At 36.7% G+C, this 18,602-nt stretch overlaps 1 protein-coding gene across 1 annotated transcript; it reads right to left on the bottom strand.

The window, feature by feature from the left end:
• Positions 1-463: 463 nt before the first annotated feature.
• LOC133824295 (protein NRT1/ PTR FAMILY 8.3-like) lies at positions 464-3,945 on the bottom strand. The gene is made up of 5 exons (XM_062257171.1): positions 3,785-3,945; positions 3,304-3,412; positions 2,992-3,209; positions 2,346-2,914; positions 464-1,484 (listed from the first exon to the last, which is right to left on the bottom strand). The coding sequence occupies exons 1-5, from the start codon at positions 3,836-3,838 to the stop codon at positions 656-658; spliced, it is 1,779 nt and encodes a 592-aa protein (XP_062113155.1). The 5' UTR covers positions 3,839-3,945; the 3' UTR covers positions 464-655.
• Positions 3,946-18,602: the final 14,657 nt, after the last annotated feature.

Below are 18,602 nucleotides of genomic sequence, written 5' to 3' on the forward strand. Positions count from 1 at the left end.
AGATTCTTCAAGGAGAAGAACAAAGGAATCTGTTCTCAGTGTTTCTGAAGGGATTTTAGAGTTTTTGTGCGGGAGGGATTTCAACCATTCTTCTAAGGGAGTTATAAGTATAGAAAGTTGAGTGAGAGATTCAACTTAGGGTAAATTGTAATTCTTGTTGTGTGTTCTAGATTATTCTTTAGTAAATTTACATTTTGGTTTTGTAATTTGTAAAGAATAAACATGGTATTTGTGACCCAAGGAGTAGCTGATTTTTATCAATGAACCTTGTAAAAATCTGCCAGTGTTCTTTACTTTCCTGCACTTGTTCGTTATTCTTTTGATTGAATCAAATCTTTAATTCATAGATTCAAAAAGTAACTTTTCATAATAGACTATCAATGTATTGATGACCATGTGTGTACTGGAAGTAGGAAGGTTGTAGATTGAATAAGGGGAAAACACTCACATGGCAACCCAAAGCTAATGATAAAACTAGAAAAAGTCTCTCCAAATACAGGCAACATGAATGAATAATTGAATATGCATTAATACAGACCAACATGAAATAAAAAAAAAGTAATTTTATACTTGGTCTGCACATAATTGAACTAAGTACTTTTATAAAGTTCATGATATTTCTCAGAAGTGATACCTCCATGTCCATGAACAAACCTTAATAAGCACACTTCTTGTGTTTGAACTTCATGGCAAAGACCATGTAAACCAACCAATTCAAGAAGCTAAGAGCTGCCAAAAACCAGAAGAAATAATCAAGATGACCTTCATTCAGATTGTCTGGAAGCCATCCAACTTTGCCACCCCTTGTTGAGAAATAAGTTACCATTGTAAGAATAAAAGAGCTCAAATAGTATCCCAATGAAAGGGTAAGAAGTATTAATGCACTGCATAAACTCCTCATAGTACTTGGCGACTCTTCATAGAAGAACTCTATCTGTCCAATGGAAGTGAATACTTGCGCCGTTCCCACCAAAACATACTGAGGTATTTGCCATAATATACTGAGTGGTACACTGACTTTTTTGTTAGCTAAACCAAGTTCTTCGGAAAGATAAAGTCTATACATTTCTAAAACTGCAGCTGCTGACATGCTTAGAACCGAAATGAAGAGGCCAATGCCAATTCGTTGCAACTCAGTGAAGCCTTTTTCGTTGCCTGTAAATCTTCTAACAATAGGGACAAGTACCCTGTCATACATGGGAACAACCAAAAGAATAACAACTATGCCGCATGCTGAGAGAGCGGCTGGAGGAATGGTTAAAGAACCAATAGTTGAGTCCATCGTCATGCCTTGTTCCAGCATCATTGTAGAAATTTGAGCAACATCAACAGTGTAGACTATTCCAGTAGCCAAGATTGGTAACAAACAGATCAAAGTCTTCAGTTCTTCAACCTGATTTACACTACAAAGTCTCCACAGATTTAACGAGTTCCCACTATTTCCAATCTCACTGTCAGACATCACAGCTGCCTTATCGAGAAACCTGTAGTGTGAATTAGTGCTTATTAGAAACAGTGAATGGAGAACACAAACTATAAACACTTTGTAAGTGTCATACTTTGTGTATTTTGTATTTTGGCAATTTTATGATTCATCTGTTACTTTTTCAGTTGCATCTGTGTTTTGTAATTTGACAGTATTTCGACTCATCTCTTATTTTGCAATCTGTAAATTTGGTGTTGTCATAATATCTTACGGTTGCTTACGTGGCTTGGTTTAAAGTGTATGTTATGATTAATTGACTGATATTTTTGGTTTCTAGTTTTTGGTATGCTGTGCTAATTTGTTCTAACGAATTTATGTTTTTAGTGTGTCTGGGTTGGTTGAGTTTGTTAGAACTCAGATCTGTATTCTTGAGAAACTTAGCTCTGCTAGGTTTTGGTTTTTCGTGTGGGTTTTTCCTTGTTGTTTTTCTTTTACAGGTAGAAGAACTCCATTTCTTGGAAGGATGTTCATCTATGGCAGGTAGTGGTGTTCTTCAGGTGAAGTATTGGAAGAAAGTTAGATCTGCAAAAGTTCAAGTGTAAAGACTCAAATAGATCATGCTAAGGAATTTTGCAAGAGAGACAAGTATAAAAGATTTTTTGTTGTTGATGTAAAATTAGAGATATTTTGTAGAACTTGCATTTTCTATCTTAGTGGATTTCTTTTTCTGGACTAAGTCCCAATGATTAGCCATTATTGTGTGTAGTGGTGAACCTTGTAAAAATTGCTTGGTGTGATTCATTTACATGTTCTTTATGATTTCTTTAAATCTTGTCTTGCTAATTCAATAAACTCAATACTTAGGTAGTAAATCACCTTCACGCTTATTTCAGTACTAGATAAGCAATTTAAGAATTACCTCAGTGAATTAGTATGTTCAAGTTTATTGCAGCCTCCTTCCATGCCAGAATTGTTTTCTTGTGTCTCATAAAAAAGAGCAGTGGTGTCTTTAGGCACCTCAAGATTCCACTTCCTGCACGAGGCAACCAAAACTTGGCACATTCTTGTTATGGGACTTCCCCTTGGTTTCTGAAATCTATAAAAGGGTGTTCCAAAAAGGAAACAAGTAATGGCAATGCCCATGAACAATGCAGGAATACCAAATCCTAGACTCCACCCAACATTATTTTGAATCCACGCAAGAAAAGTCATTGATATGAAAACGCCAATGCAAATTGTAAAGTAAAACCAGTTGAAGAAAGATCTCTTCTTTGCTCTCTCCTTTGGATCAGTATCGTCAAACTGATCCCCACCAAATGGTGAAACACATGGTTTGATACCACCAGTCCCTAAAGCAACCAGATAAAGTCCACATAGAAATGTAGCAGATTGAAAAGCATTGGCTGATGATAGACACCAAGGGCCCTCGCATTTATCAGGCCCCAATGCTGGAGTAATTGATGCTGAGAGAGTCAAGGCACACAATCCCTGTAATAACCAAGGAACACCATGACTCGAAGTGAAAATCATTGGCTTAAATACACAAATAAATTTGAGAATTTTACTATGAAGTAGATGATGGAGGAAACAACAATGGTCCAATATTTTCCCAAGTAAGCGTCTGCAACAATGGCTCCAATAAGTGGTGTGAGGCATGTAGTGCCTTGCCAAATCGAAACAGTTTTCGCAGCATCCACATTTGCTTGGTGGAGTTCTTTAGTAAAATAAGTAACAAGATTACTGGAAATACCAAAGAAGGCCAAGCCTTCACAACATTCAGCACCTGTTACATGTCAAAATTTTATACAAGGACACTGATCGTTGTTCAATAAATATTTTGTAAGCAATATATAAAAAAGTAATAATAGAATTAATACCTATAATGAAGCAGCATGCTCTCCAATTTCCAGTATTCTGCCTCACTGCTCGCTTCCCCTTGGCGTCAACTGAGCCATCACCAGTGCGAAGCTCATCACTGACTCCATTCTGAACACCAAAACAACATTTTATAAAGTTCTAAGCAGCTAAATTGATCCTATTTATGAAAAAGGTTACAACCAATCAACTTTTCTATTTGTTCGTTGTAACCCAAAATAGGTTGTGAAAGCTCCTACACTTATCCGTCTCAATGAAAATTTTTATACAAAATACTGTTGACTTGAAAATTTACTCCAAACCTGACTTGGAGATCAACCATTTTACCCCAAAAACTTTATATATATAAAAAAATCATATTATAAGATTGGAAAACAATGCAATCCTAGCTTGTAACTATGTCATATTGTCATGATCTTATTAAGATGCTACTGAAGAAGCTTTCAAGGAAATTTTTAAGAGAGAGAGAGAGAGAGCTGGAACTTGAAGAAGAGGATTTTCCAAGAGTAGTGAGCTTTGATCATCCGAAATATCCATTTTTGCATATATTGTCTCTGATCAACTCTTCCCCAGCTAATAACTAATAAAGTACTTTAGAACTTATTAGATAAATTTAATAATTCAGTTTGGAAGAAAATCACAAAAAGAATGTGTATGTGTTAAATATGAAAACGTGCCTTTCAAAAAAAAAAAAAAAAAAAAAAAAAGAAAACGTGAAAAGTAATTTAAAAAAAATATATATATCTCTTCTATATAAACAATGTGTAGATAACGGAAATTATTAGTTTTGATAGTTTTTTATTTTTTTTAATATTAACTTTAATGGAATATTTTTATATTTAATAAAATATTCTTATATTTAACAATAGATTATAAACATCACTTAAGCTTAAATAAAATTAAAATAAATAATTAAAAAAATAAAAATATGATATTTTTGTGATATTTTACAATGATAATTATATAAAAATAATAAAATCTTATATTTTATAACTTAAATAAAATTTAATTAAAATTAAACTCATGTATTGAAATAATATCATATTAAACATATAATATAATCTACAATCAATTAACAACAATTAATCTACTTTAAAAAAAAACTAGCAAGAAACTTAAATTTAAAATTTAAGTATAATATTTAATATTAAATTAAATATATAATATATATTCTCTTGCTGTTATTTTCAAATTCAAAAATTAGAACAGACATAAACTTAAAAAAATAAATTAATTATTTAATTAAAATAAAATTTTTATTTAAAATTTATATAACATTAATATAAATTTAATAAAAATAATTAATCAATTCTATAAATAAAATTAAGAAAATTTACATTATACATTATTTCTATCTAGTATATATAAATATAAATATATATATATTACGTTTGACTTGAGCTGTATAATTTAATATATTAATTGAAGACAATTTATTTTTCTTCTGAAAAATTAAAGTAATTTTATATGTTTATTTATTTTTTTAAGTTGAATTATATTTATCAATTAAGTCAACGGACTAAACTAAGTGTGATTGTGATAAACTTAATATCACCATGATCTTCTGTTGTGTATATTAGATTTTATATAAAAAAAATTAAACTATTTAATTATTAATGCTTTGACTGATATTGAAATTCATAATTAAAGTGACATAGTCGTTATGATCATTCTCCCAGATACTAATATGTACAATTACAAAAAAAATCTTAGCATTATTAACTTTTTCAAATTGATGCTCAACTTTTCCCTCATACCCAAAATACCCTTCCTATTCATCCTCAGCCTTCTCTCTCTCTCAGTCTCACAAAAATCCCCCAAAAACCATCGAACCCCCACCTCTGTCGATACGTCGAGCCGTCGAGCCCGCATCTCCGTCGAGCCCCCACCTTCTCCGTCGAACCCCCACCTTCTCCCATTTCTCCGTCGATCTCAAGACCCACTGCAAACTCCCATTTTTCTGTCAAACCCGAGACCCACGGAGCAAATTTCCTTCAAAGTTTAAAAAACAAAGGTAAAATCTTGAACCCAAGTCCATATTTGCTTTATATTGTTGTTGAATCTGTGATTTGTGGAATGGGTTGTCCGATTTTGTGGGAAATTTTTTCTGGGTTTGAACCAGTGGCTCGATAGGTTCGATTATGGTTCGATAGTAGGCTCGATAGGGGTAGTTTGAACAGTTCGGTGGTGGATCAATAGGAGCTCGATAGATCTATGGTAATATATGAAACTAACTCGATAGGATCGATTATGGTTCGATATGAGCTCGATATGAGCTCGGTATGAGCTCGATATGAGCTCAATAAGAGCTCGATAGGAGCTCGATGGATATGTGATATTATATTACAAGGGCTCGATAGGTTCGATAATGGTTCGATATTAGACTAGACTGTAGCTCGATGGTTATTTATGTAGACAGATTTTTCTTAGCTCGATAGGCTCGACACTGGCTCGATAGGCTCGATAAATTTAGGTTGTTGTTATTGCTCGATGGAACTCGATAGTTTCTCGATAGTTGCTCGATAGGGTATGTTGCTGCTCGATTATAGCTCGATGACAACTTATTTCAGTGTTTTTATGAAATTTTTTTATTCTGTTTTCTTACCAATTTTTTCTCATGTGTTGTTACAGATGCCTAAGTTGCTTGTTCCGTTCAGTGATCACTTTCCTGGTCGAGTGACATATCGGGGTAGTAGTACTTTAAATCACATTAAGACTAGGTTTTTGGAGCTCGGGCTGCTTGAAAGGGCTAAGGAATCCCCTTTCAAGCAGTTCTTTTTGGCTTCGGAGTTTAATTTCTCCGGAGTCTTGGTGCATCAACTGTTGCTGAGGAAAATTGCCAGCAACAACGAAGATGAGGTGCATTTTTTCTTGGGGTCGAAGTCTTGTAGATTCGGCATGGGAGAGTTTGCCCTGGTGACGGGGTTGGATTTCAGTGCCTTCCCGTCACCAGAAGAGTTGGAAGGGCGTAATCTCAGCGACCGGTTGATAAAGGAGTATTTCAATGATGCTGAGAAAGTAAAGCTGTCACAGGTGGACCATGCTTTCAAGACTTGTACGGTTGTGGAAGATGTGTACAAGCTTGGTCTATGTCTGTTTGTTGAGGGGGTTCTGAATGCCATTGAGGGCAAGTTGCACATTTGGCGAGATATTCTAAAAATTGTTGAGAATGTAGAGTACTTCTTCAGCTATCCATGGGGGAAGTACTCTTATAGGAGGCTATTGCATTCTTGTAAGAAGGACATGGTGAAGCAAAAGGCCAACTATGATGCCAAGAAGGATGACAAGGTGCAGCAAGAGTCCAAATACAGTATGTATGGTTATGCCCCCGCCTTACAGTACTGGGCATATGAGGTTATCCAACATCTTGCGGTGGAGCTTGTTGTGAGCTCGGGAAACATGTTCTCGAGGATGCTTAGTTGGTCGCATCAGAGGAACAAGGATTTCACCAAGTCCGTCATCGCACCGATATTATTGAAGAAGAATGTAAGTTATGTTTTTTTTTTTATCTATATGCTTATCTTTTATCATTATTTGAGTTAACCAAATGTTTTATGTTGTTTGCAGTTAATTGTTCTTCCGATGTTGAAGCCTTGGCCAGCAGAAAAAGACTATTACTTGTCTTTGACTGAGGGAGATCTTTCCCTTTATCCTGGGCTTGGCCAGGATCCCTCGGAGACTGATGAGGAGGAGGATGCGACTTTTGAGAAAATGGCAGAGAAAGTTTCTCAGGCTGCCGAGGCAGCCAAGATATTTGTTGATGCTGCCCCGGGGGAGGAGGTTGCAGGTCCCACCCCTCCTATTGCCCCAGCCTCAACCTGTGCCCCAACATCAGCCCCAGCTTCAGCGTCAGCCCCAACACCAGCCTCAGCCTCAGCCCCTGAGCTCGCCGACTTAATTGAGCGGTTGGAGAGAGTCGAGGGTCGATAGGAGACCCTCCTGAAGAACCAGTCAGTGATCTTGGACGTACTCAGTCAGATCCTGACATTTGTTAAGGAGAAACCGAGGGGCTCCAATGAAGATTGAGAGTCAGAGTCATTGGATATTCCGCTAGACTATGTTGATGATCCAACGACGCCTCCTACCATCATTGTGACACCTGATGCTGAGACTCCGGGAGTCGTTATTGTCAACCCTGAGGATGTTGCTGGGGTTCAGTTTCAGAGGGCTAAATGCCAAAGACGCAAGCCAGATTGGTTTGAGGACTATACAGATCCCACGAGGAAAAGACCTCGCACTGATGCAGCTGCACCAGCAGAGGAGGCTACACATGTGTTGGACCCTCTCAAGAAGCCAGATCCCAAACAGTATAGGACAATGTGCAAGTGGCTACTTGGAGACATGCCCAACAAGACCCCGCGGGATGTAAAGACTGGGAGTCACGGTCCAGCATGGTTTCTGACGTTGAAGACACCCCAGTCGTGGCTCAATGATGGGGTAAGCCAATTATACCTAATTATGGACTGTTTTCAATTTTACATGTTTTGTTTTTACTGACTCGATGTGAGCTCGATGGTGCTCGATAGGAATGTTAAAATAGGTTGTTTTTTTACTGTTTTAGACTGGCTCGATGTGAGATCGATATGAGTTCGATAGTAGTTCGATAGGGATGTTAAAATAGGTTGTTTTTTTTTACTGTTTTAGACTGGCTCGATGTGAGCTCGATAGGAGTTCGATAGGGATGTTAAAACATGTTTTTTTTTTTACTGTTTTATACTGGCTCGATGTGAGATTGATATGAGTTCGATAGGGATGTTAAAATAGGGTTGTTCTTTACTGTTTCAGAGTGGCTCGATATGAGCTCGATAGGTGGTTCAATAGGGATGTTAAAATAGGTTGTTCTTTACTGTTTTAGACTGGCTCGATGTGAGCTCGATAGGAGTTCGATAGTGGTTCGATAAGGATGTTAAAATAGGGTTGTTTTTTTTACTGTTTTAGACTGGCTCGATGTGAGCTCGATATGAGTTCGATAGTAGTTCGATGGGGATGTTAAAATAGGTTGTTCTTTACTGTTTCAGAGTGGCTCGATGTGAGCTCGATATGAGTTCGATGTGAGCTTGATGGAGCTCGACAGCAGCAATTTATGATGGTCTTTGCTAATTTTTTTATCGTACTCTCTTTTGCAGCATATTGATGCGGCAGAACACATGCTTCGTATGCGTCGCAAGTATTTTCCCAATATATATCGACAGAATGCAGTTGTGATGAACAGTTATTTCTCACAAGTGATACCTGCTCGATATGATCAGTACAACAAAACAGCCGACAAAACAAAGTATTATTGGGATGCTGACATTATGTCCATGTTGACCGGCATCGAGCAGCAGTTTCTGGCATCTTGGGGAGGAGTTGAGGATGTATATTGGTGCCAGAACTATGGACAACAACATTGGTTTGCTATTGAGGCTTCCATTTCTAGTTGGACTCTGACTGTTTACGATTCAGACAACTCGGTGATTAGTGACGCAAAGCTTGAGGATATTATGAGTCCATGGTGCTTTATGCTTCCTTCTCTGTTAATGCAGAGTAAACTGTTTACTGATAGCTTGATGTTGAAGATTCCATCAGCAGGAAATAGGCCGCATCAGTTCACATTGCATCGCAAACAGAAACACGAGCTCCCTCAGTCAAAGAGAAGGTAACAAACATCATCTTCATACTAATTTTGTTTCTAACTAAATTTATAGTAATGTGCACTTAATATTTACTTTTTTTTACAGCGGGGATTGTGGTGTGTATGCTATCAAGTATATTGAGCATCTAATGGTCGGTCTTCCATTGGAAACTATCTACGATGAAAATATGGAGGTGTTCAGGAACAAGTGGACCACAGACTTGTGGTATCAAAATTTGTTACCTTGATGATTGTATATATACAGGGTCTTTACATGTACAGTTTGTTGTTCACATTTTTTTATAATTTTCATGGGCTATTATCGAGCTAATAGCAAGCTATATCGAACTGTTATTGAATTATCAAAATTTGTTACCTTCATGATAATCTTGTATATGGGGTCTTTACATCTCCAGTTTCTAACTGTTATCATTTTTTTATAACTTTCATGGGCTGTTATCGAGCTAATATCAAGCAATATCATTTTCATATGGAACCATTAACATAAATTTTAAGAAAAATCAAATAAAAAGAGTTTATTAATACAACAAGTTCAAATGGGAAAAAGGAGTTTAAAGCCTAGCTTTGCATGTAGCCCTGTTGTGGCCAAGACCACCACACATGCTACACTTGCGCTCTTTGCGAATGATTTCTCCATTCGATGGAGTGCGGTTTGTCTTCCTTCTTCCCACCTTATTCTTCTTCGGTCAACCAACTGGTTGTTTTTCAATGGGAACCCCAACTTGCATTTTCTCTATGTTCTCGGGAACTTCCCAATCATCCTCGTTGCCAGTTGGGTAAATTGTTTCTTTGTAAGACTCCCTCCACATCTCAGTAGTGTAATATGGTGAACACAGTGAGTAAATGTTGACATTGCGCAACATGGCCGCAGCCACACCATGAACACAAGGGTAACCCATTATTTGAAACTAACCACAAGAGCATGATTTGGTCATCAAATTCACCTCACCATCACCTTCTGGGTCTACCACATGAAATTCAAACTGTCCAAGAGGATGGACTTTCAAGTACCTTGCATCATTCGCAATGCCTGAGACATCTTTCTCATATATTGTTGCTAATTTGGATGTGCACTTCTCTACCTCCTCACGACGCGTGGCAAACCATTACTGAATTGTGAAACGAATGAATTCCACAAAAGTAGTGACTGGGAAGGTTCTTGCGTCTCTGGTTTTGTTGTTGAAACTTTCAGCGTAGTTGCTTGTCATTACATTATATCGATTCCCAGGAAAGTATGCATGAGTCCACTTATCGAAGCCAATACCCTCGAGATATTGAGCTATGGCAGGATCCATTTGCTTTATATTGTTGAAGAACCTGTGAAATTTTGACTTCCGAAATGCATATGCCGCATTCCACATCTCCTTGTGACAGTGATCGGTCTTGAACTTAACGATTACATTCATACTTATGTGATGGTAGCATGCGCCATGGTAGGCATCAAGGAAGACCAACTCAAGAGCATGAATAATGCTAGCATGCCTGTCTGATACAAAAGACAGATTATCAACAACTCTAATGGCTTCCTTCAATTTCATCATGAAATACTTCCAAGAAGCATGATTCTCACTATCAACAATCGCGAATGCAATTGGATAAATGTGGTTATTCGCATCCAATGCGACAGCACACAACATGTGCCCACCGTACCTTGACTTCAAGAAAGTGCCGTCCACACATATAATAGGACGACATGATGTAAATCCCCTTCTACAAACTCCGAGTGAGAAGAAACAGTAAAGAAAGCGACCGTCATCTGTGACAAAATCAGTAATTATACCTGGATTCTTTTGCTGCAGCATGTACAGGTAAGAAGGTAACTTAGAGTACGATTCTTCAGGTGTCCCCCTGACATAACCGAGTGCCTTCTCTCTGCATCTCCAAGCCTTTATATAACTCATATCGATCCCAAAATTATTCTTCATATCCTCCTTTATGCTGTTTGGTGGATAGCTAATGCCATCAGTATCATATTTGTTCTTGATAAGGTACCCAATGACAAAAGGTGCTGCTTGACGGTGGTCTTTTTGTCGCAATTCTAGTGAGCAAGTATGTACACTATTATAAACAGTGATCTCAAACATCTCTGATCGCGCTACTTTTTTCCCTCTTATTCTCCAACCACAATCAAGATCCTTGCAGGTGATATACAACACATCAGTACCAGACTTCTTAACCATAAACTCAAAATTATTCTTCATTGCAAAGAGATCCGCTTTGGTTTTCAATTCCATCTTGTTCTCAAATGTCTTCCCAAGATGTAATTCCCCCAACGCTACACCGGATGAGGGTGATTCAGAACGACTACAAGCTATGATATCTTCTTTTGTAAACATGGGAGCACTCCATTTTCTGTGATCTTCTGTTGAACATATTGAAATGTTCCCTGCATAGTTATATGCTGTTCCACCAGGACGACTAGAGCTGGTGCCAGGTGTTCGACGTCCTTGACTGGGTGGGTTCGTCCGTGCAATATGACGTATTGGTTGTTCTAGTGCTTCTTCTACTTGCAAATGTTCAGCTAATAGATCATCATCCAATGAATTGTCTCCTAAGTCCTCATTGTGTTCAGCTACCGGATCGTCATTCACATAGGGGTTGTACTCATACTGGTTGTCCCTCAGGTCACCAATAGGAAATCCTAAAGTACTGGCTGCTCCCTCAGGTCCGGGAGTGGAATGTGGGTCTGCAATGACAATCTTTTTTAACAGGAGTGACACACAAGGCCAACCTTTCTTTAGATGTTACTCCTAAGAATGCACGAACACCAAGATCACTTTCAACATGAACGGGTGTAAACGGTTGGTCGCCGCAAGTGTAAGGAACCTCCAATTTCAACTCATACATCTGTTTATCAACTTTAAGTTCCTTGTGCAATATGTCAAGAAGTTCCAAGTACGTTACAGTATCCTCCATCGGTATCACCATGCATTGAGGGTCCTTGAAAATCCACTTATTCCCATGTAATTCCCAAACACCATTGTAGGATACAAAAATGTAGACAATAGAGCCTGTGTTGGACAAAAAAAACATTAACATTGTCAGGAAAACTGTCATTTTTCCAGAAATACATTAAAAAATAACATTATCGAGCATTATCGAGCTCACATCGAGCTTTATCGAGTTGTCATCGAGCTCTTATCGAGTTGGAATCGAGCTACCATTTCTCAAAACAGAACATAAACCTAACCAAACCCTCCATCGAACCCTTATCGAGCTCATATCGAGCACATATCGAGAAAACCTAAACCTATCGAGCTCAAATATTGTAGGGTCCAATCGAACCCTTATCGAGTTTCCATCGAGCTGCCATTTCTCCTCCATCGAAACTTATCGAGCTCATATCGAGTTCATATCGAGCACATATCGAGAAAACCTAAACCAATCGAGCACTAAAACCCCAACCTATCGAGCTATTATCAAGCTCACATCGAGCTACATCGAGCTCTTACAAGACCTTCTTCTACATACCATCGAGCTCATATCGAACCGTTATCGAGCTGCTATCGAGCAAAAAAGTTGCAGAAACCCAGAAAAACACAGATCGCGAAATCTCTCAAAAAATCCCAAAAAATACACAGAACTGTTCAAAATAGCCAAAAAAAATGTAAACAAATAATACCCAACACATAAAATGTAAAAATCTTATTACCCATGGTTTTTCTCCTCCAAAAACTCTTAAAATAGATGTTGTCTTTGATATTAACGACTTCACATAGACAATGGAGATGACTAACAATGATTTTGACAAAAAAATTATACAAAACTGTAGGTTTTATGGATTATTTCGTGAGAATGAGAGAGAGAGAGGGAGGAGAGTGGAAGAGAATGTTTTGTGATTTTTTGATATAATGGAAGGAGTATTTTGGGTATGAGAAGAATGTTTAGCATTAAATTGAAAATATTATTAATGTTGGGATTTTTTTGATAATATTAGGCATTATTAGACATAAAAAGTGAAATTTCCCTTCTATAAATAAAATTAAGAAAATTTACATTATACATTATTTCTATCTAGTATATATAAATATAAATATATATTACGTTTGACTTGAGCAGTGTAATTTAATGGATTAATTGAAGACAATTTATTTTTCTTCTGAAAAATTAAAGTAATTTTATATGTTTATTTATTTTTGTAAGTTGAATTATATTTATCAATTAAGTCAACGGACTAAAACTAAGTGTGATTGTGATAAACTTAATATCACCATGATCTTCTGTTGTGTATATTAGATTTTATATAAAAAAAATTAAACTATTTAATTATTAATGCTTTGACTGATATTGAATTCATAATTAAAGTGACATACTCGTTATGATCATTCTGCCAGATATTCCTAATATGCGAACGAAAATAAAAGGAGAAAAGACATAACCAAAAAAAAGAAAGAAAAAAAAGAGAACAAATAAAACAAAGAGAACAAAAATATTAAAAGAAGTGCCATCATTGGATATTTTAAAGTTGTCGGGCAACCAACGCATTTCTTATCACCTCGTTTCTTTTCAATGCTTTTCTTTCTTTCTATATATAACTGTTGTGCTTGTATGTGAGGGAAGTTATTATTATTATTTTTTTAATGTAGTTAAAAGTTGTACAATCAATATTAGTTTCTCTATGTATAAAATATAAATTTTGACGTTTTGGTTTAAATAAAATATCACACTTATATTTAAGTTTTTTTTAAATAAAATAAAATCAAGGACATATTTTATCTCCTAGAAAGAACCAAAAGAGAAAATTGAATTTATTATGTGAAAATTCGTTTCTAAAAGTATAATTAATTAGTTTTGTTGTTCGTCTATTATTTTTTAGTTTAAAAAATTGAATATAAATTGATTGACAACCTAAAAATATAAGATACTGTATATAATTAATTTTGTTGAATTCGAAAATAATTTTGAGTTGATAAAATATAAAAAAAAATAATTCAACTATAATTTTTTGCTAATAAAAAAACATTGCTTACATTGATTGATGCAATTTAGTATCATATCTCACATATTTTAATTTTATATATAAAATGTGAGACCCAATGCTAAATTATACTAATGACTAATGACAATTTATTGTGTAAGATGGTATTGGACACGACCAATTCCCCTTAACATTTCTTATAAAATGATCAGACCAACTAATTGTTTCATGTAAATAAATATATATTTGATAAAACGATAAAAATAAGGTAACAAAATGCTCTGGTAGGGTTTATACTAGGGGTGTTCATTGAATCACATCCAATGTTCTTAGGTCTATCCGATCCGATCCAATCTAATTATTCATTGGATGTTGAATTTTTACAATCGATCTAATCCAATTAACTTGTTTCAACCGATCCAATCCAATCCAATTATCCATTGGATGTGTCCCATTGGTTATGTATTTGATGGGATTGGATCCATCTAATATTTTTGAACATTTATTTAGCTTAATTTGTTCAAATAATTCATAATATTATAAATAGAAAGACTAGTTTGTTCAAAATGATACAACAACATAAATTATAAGCATAATCCTAAATAAATAAATATATTTTTAAAATATATATACAATTTGTTCGGTTTGGTTTTATTGGATTTTTTCATATATCATCCAACAATCGATCCGATCCAATTTGGATATTCAAAATCCGATCTGATCCAATCATAATTGAATATCCAATTTTTGACGGACAGTTATAATTGAATCAGTGAGTTCTAATTGGATTGGATAATTTTTGCACACCCCCACTTTATGCTCTCTCTCTCTCTCTCTCGCTAGAAGGGCCTCTGTTATAGATTGCACTTAGTTGCGTAACCAAGATGGGCGAATTGTAAATGAAGACGAAGGAGCTGAAGGTTAACGATGAAGATGACTGTGAAGTGGATATTGGGTTGAAGGAAAACGGTGGAAAGTTGTGTTTGATGGGCCGATTATGCACAAACAGAGACTTCAGCAGAGTGTATCTGAAGACAGTACTGGGTCAAATGTGGAGGATGAAGGATAATGAATGGGAGGTGAAAATTAAAGCAAGATCTAAGGAAGCCATTTTCTTGATTTTTAAGCTTAAATTTGAGAGTCATATGCATATGACCTTTAGTAAAATGCCATGGTTCTTGCATGATGGGGTATTAATCTTGGGGAAAATAGAGGATGAGGGCGAATCTTGGGACCATAAATTACTACAATTTCCAATTTGGGGCAGAGTGCTTGGTGTTCCAGCCGACTATCTCACAGTTAGGAATATAGAGAGGTTAGCAAATAAGGCAGGGAAGATTATAGAAGTTCAAAATAGAGATGTCACCCATATGATAATTAATTAGTTTCTTTAAGTTTAAAGTGTGGATGTCTATCGAATTTCCGGCCTGTCCAGGGTTTTCTCTTCTGATTGGGGGTAAAAGAAAATGGATTCCTTCAAAATATGAAAGGTTTCCATTTATGTGTTTTTAATGTGGGAAGATCGGTCACGACCAAAATGGGTGTTAGGAGCAGCTCAGGATGTTTCAAGGGTCTAACAGAGATATAGCCAAGGGAAGTGGGGTTTGGTTGAGATCAAATAGTAATGTTATAGATGGCTTTGCAGAGGAATTACAAGAGGCAAATAAGAATGGAGATTATGATGGAGGCTCTGAAAGGGATATAGAGAGTAGACAATGCTGATTGACCAAGGCATAGAAAGTCAGTGACCAAAGAATTATCCTTTACTTCACCAGGACAAGGGAGTTACGGAAGAGGAGAAAAGTATAATTAGACAAAGTACTAGTGATGAGCATGGTAATTCAAAGAAAAAACAATCAGGGGATTTAATCTCAGTTGAAGTAGATAACATGACAACCAATTCAAAAGTATTATAAACCTTGATATGATGATGATGATGATGATGATGATGAAAGAATGGAATGTCTTACATAATCAAATGGTGAGTTCAAAGAAGTCCCACCGACCTTGTATTCTTTTCAGATGGGAATTAACAAAGAAGGAGAGGTGGTGAATAAATTAGGCGGGAGAACCGTGTCGGTTAAGAAGAGGAATCGGTCAGTAGGGGCCAAAGAAGTTCATAATGAGGATATTATTGCAAAAAATGATATGATTAAGAAGGAGGGAATTTCTGGTTGAGTGGATTCAAACTCCGACACGAATAATATAGCCGCAAGGTCCTCCAAGAAATATGTATATCCTTTTTTGGAATGTCCAAGGAAAAGAAAATTCATGGACATTAATTACTCTAATTTCCCATGATTGAGATTATTTTCTGGAAGTGATATTATTGTCCGAAACTAGAATGAAGTTAAATAAAATGAATTGGGTGAAGATCTATTTGGGATATGAAGGTTGTTTTTGTGTAGATGCTGTGGGACAGAGTGGTGGTCGTGCTCTTCTTTGGAGGAACACCACTGAGGTAACTATTTGTTCTTATTCTTTTGGACATATTGACTCCTTTGTCACAATTGGTAAAGGTCCTCAGTGGAGAGTGACTGGTTTTTGTGGGAACCTCGTGCTGAGCTTGAAGGATCAGTCTTGGGAATTGCTTCGGAGACTACATGATATGTACACGAAGCCTTGGGTCTGTGGGGGTGGTTTCAATCAAATCATTGATCTTCAGAAAAAAGGGTGGTGGGGGTTAAGCCAAAGTATTTGATGTGAAATTCTAGTAGTGCTATCGATGATTGTTGCTTTAAAGAGGTGAATTTTGAAGGTGCTCAGTTTGGTGTAGTGGAAGAAAGGAAAACTTGATCTTTGAACGGCTAGACAGAGTTTTTTACAACAGAGAATGGGAGAAGCTTTTTGTTGTGGCTAAAGTTCGTCATTTAAGAAGATGGAATTCAGATCATCATCTTTTCTTTTCATGTTCAATTCGAAACCAATCAAGGTGACAAATCCTAAGAAAAAGTGGAAGATGAGGTTCCATTTTGAACAAGCTCGGATTGAAAATGAGGATTTTAAGGGGGTTGTTCAGGATAGTTGGCACTACAAGAAAAACACTCTACAACGACAACTTCTATTGCGACAACACATGTGTTGTCCCTGAATACAGGCGAATCCCAAAACTTAGCCTTTTGAATTTATTGAAAATATAGGTTTACAGCGACGACATGTCATGGCTGTAGTGGTCAACGATCAAATGGCTAACCCCTATAATTTCTTGACACCCTACTGCGACGACATGGGTGCCAGGAAATTGGAGGGAACATAAGGTGGGCAAATGAAAAATCCCTCCAAAGAATCTGACTCTACATCGATGACAGCGACAACTTGTTGTTGCTATAAGGTAATTGTAATGCCCCAAAATCCCTAATAAGATTTAGGATCTTGATTAGAAGGCCGGGAGGGCCATAATTGATTTATTATGTTATTGAATGATTATATGCATGTTTATGTGAATTATTTATAATATGATGATAAATACATGCATATGAGTCCACTTTTCGTTATAAGGGCATTTTGGTAGTTTGGTCCGTTGAGGGCGTAATTGTGTTTTCATGCATGTTGGTGAATTGTGAGTAATACCACATTATATGTGGATTTGTTCAATCCATTAGACATGAGACGATCTCGGAATGCAGGTTATTGGTCTGGTCATAACGGGGTTAGTTTCGGGGCTCGAGGTGAGTCTCGGGATGATTTGGTGATTAGAACATTACCGGGAATTAAAGGGTAATGGGATATGAATTATTGGTATTTGAGAATATTGGAAGTAACGGAAATTGGAGGGTGTTAATTATGATTAACGAAATAGGCGGGAAATGACGGTTTTTCCCTTGGTGGCTGTTTAGAGTTTTATTTAAGCTTGGGGGCATTTTGGTCTTTTGACCCTAAAGGATATATATCAGCCATTAAGGCTGTATAAGCTTACCAAAAACATAGCACAATTTCCTTCTCTCCCGTGCACCATTTCTCCACCTTTTCTCTTTGAATTTTTTAGCTCAATTTGGGGAATCAAGCTAGGAAACCAAGCCTTGAGGGTTTTGGGTTATGCTCCACCATTGAAGAGGGTGCTAAGCTGAGATTGAGGTGAGTTTCTGTCCATTAAAAACTTAGTTCTTGCTCTGTTTTCATTTGGTTTTTGAGTTGGAAAGTTGTGAATTCAATGGGGTTTTTGGCAAAGGTTACTTGGGTTCATTTAAGGGTTTGGATAGAGTTTGGGATCATGTTTTTTAGGTTGGAAATGGAGGATTCGAAGGAGGAAGAACCAGGGCCATTTATGCCTGGTCCTAGCGCTATAGCCCAAAGGGTAGCGCTACAGCACTAGCCAGGGAAAAGTGCCCCTGGTTGTAGCACTTGGGCGCTAGGGGGGTAGCGCTACCCTATTTTCTCTGATGCATATTTTGGGCATTTTTGAGGGTTTTTGGCTTGGGGTTTCAATTCCTAAGGCTCGAGATCGAATCTACTCACCGTTTGGGTACAATTTGGGGTCCCGGGAGTGGGGTTTAGGTCAAGACCCTTTTAATGTTGATTTTCATCAATTGAGGTTATATTTGGTTATGACTAGGTGATCGCTAAGGGATTAAAGGATCGATCGTTCTCAAGGGTCGTTCAATTGTTATTTCTCGCTCGAACTAGAGGTAAGAAAGTTGCACCCAGTATGTGATGCATGTGATGCACGAGAAAAATGTGATTAGGGCATGCCATGAATATTGAATATGAAATTGATCAGAGCTTGAGTCTCTGTGTTTGTGCATGATCAT

This window comes from Humulus lupulus, chromosome 3, assembly GCF_963169125.1.
Source record: "Humulus lupulus chromosome 3, drHumLupu1.1, whole genome shotgun sequence".
Classification (NCBI taxonomy): domain Eukaryota; kingdom Viridiplantae; phylum Streptophyta; class Magnoliopsida; order Rosales; family Cannabaceae; genus Humulus; species Humulus lupulus.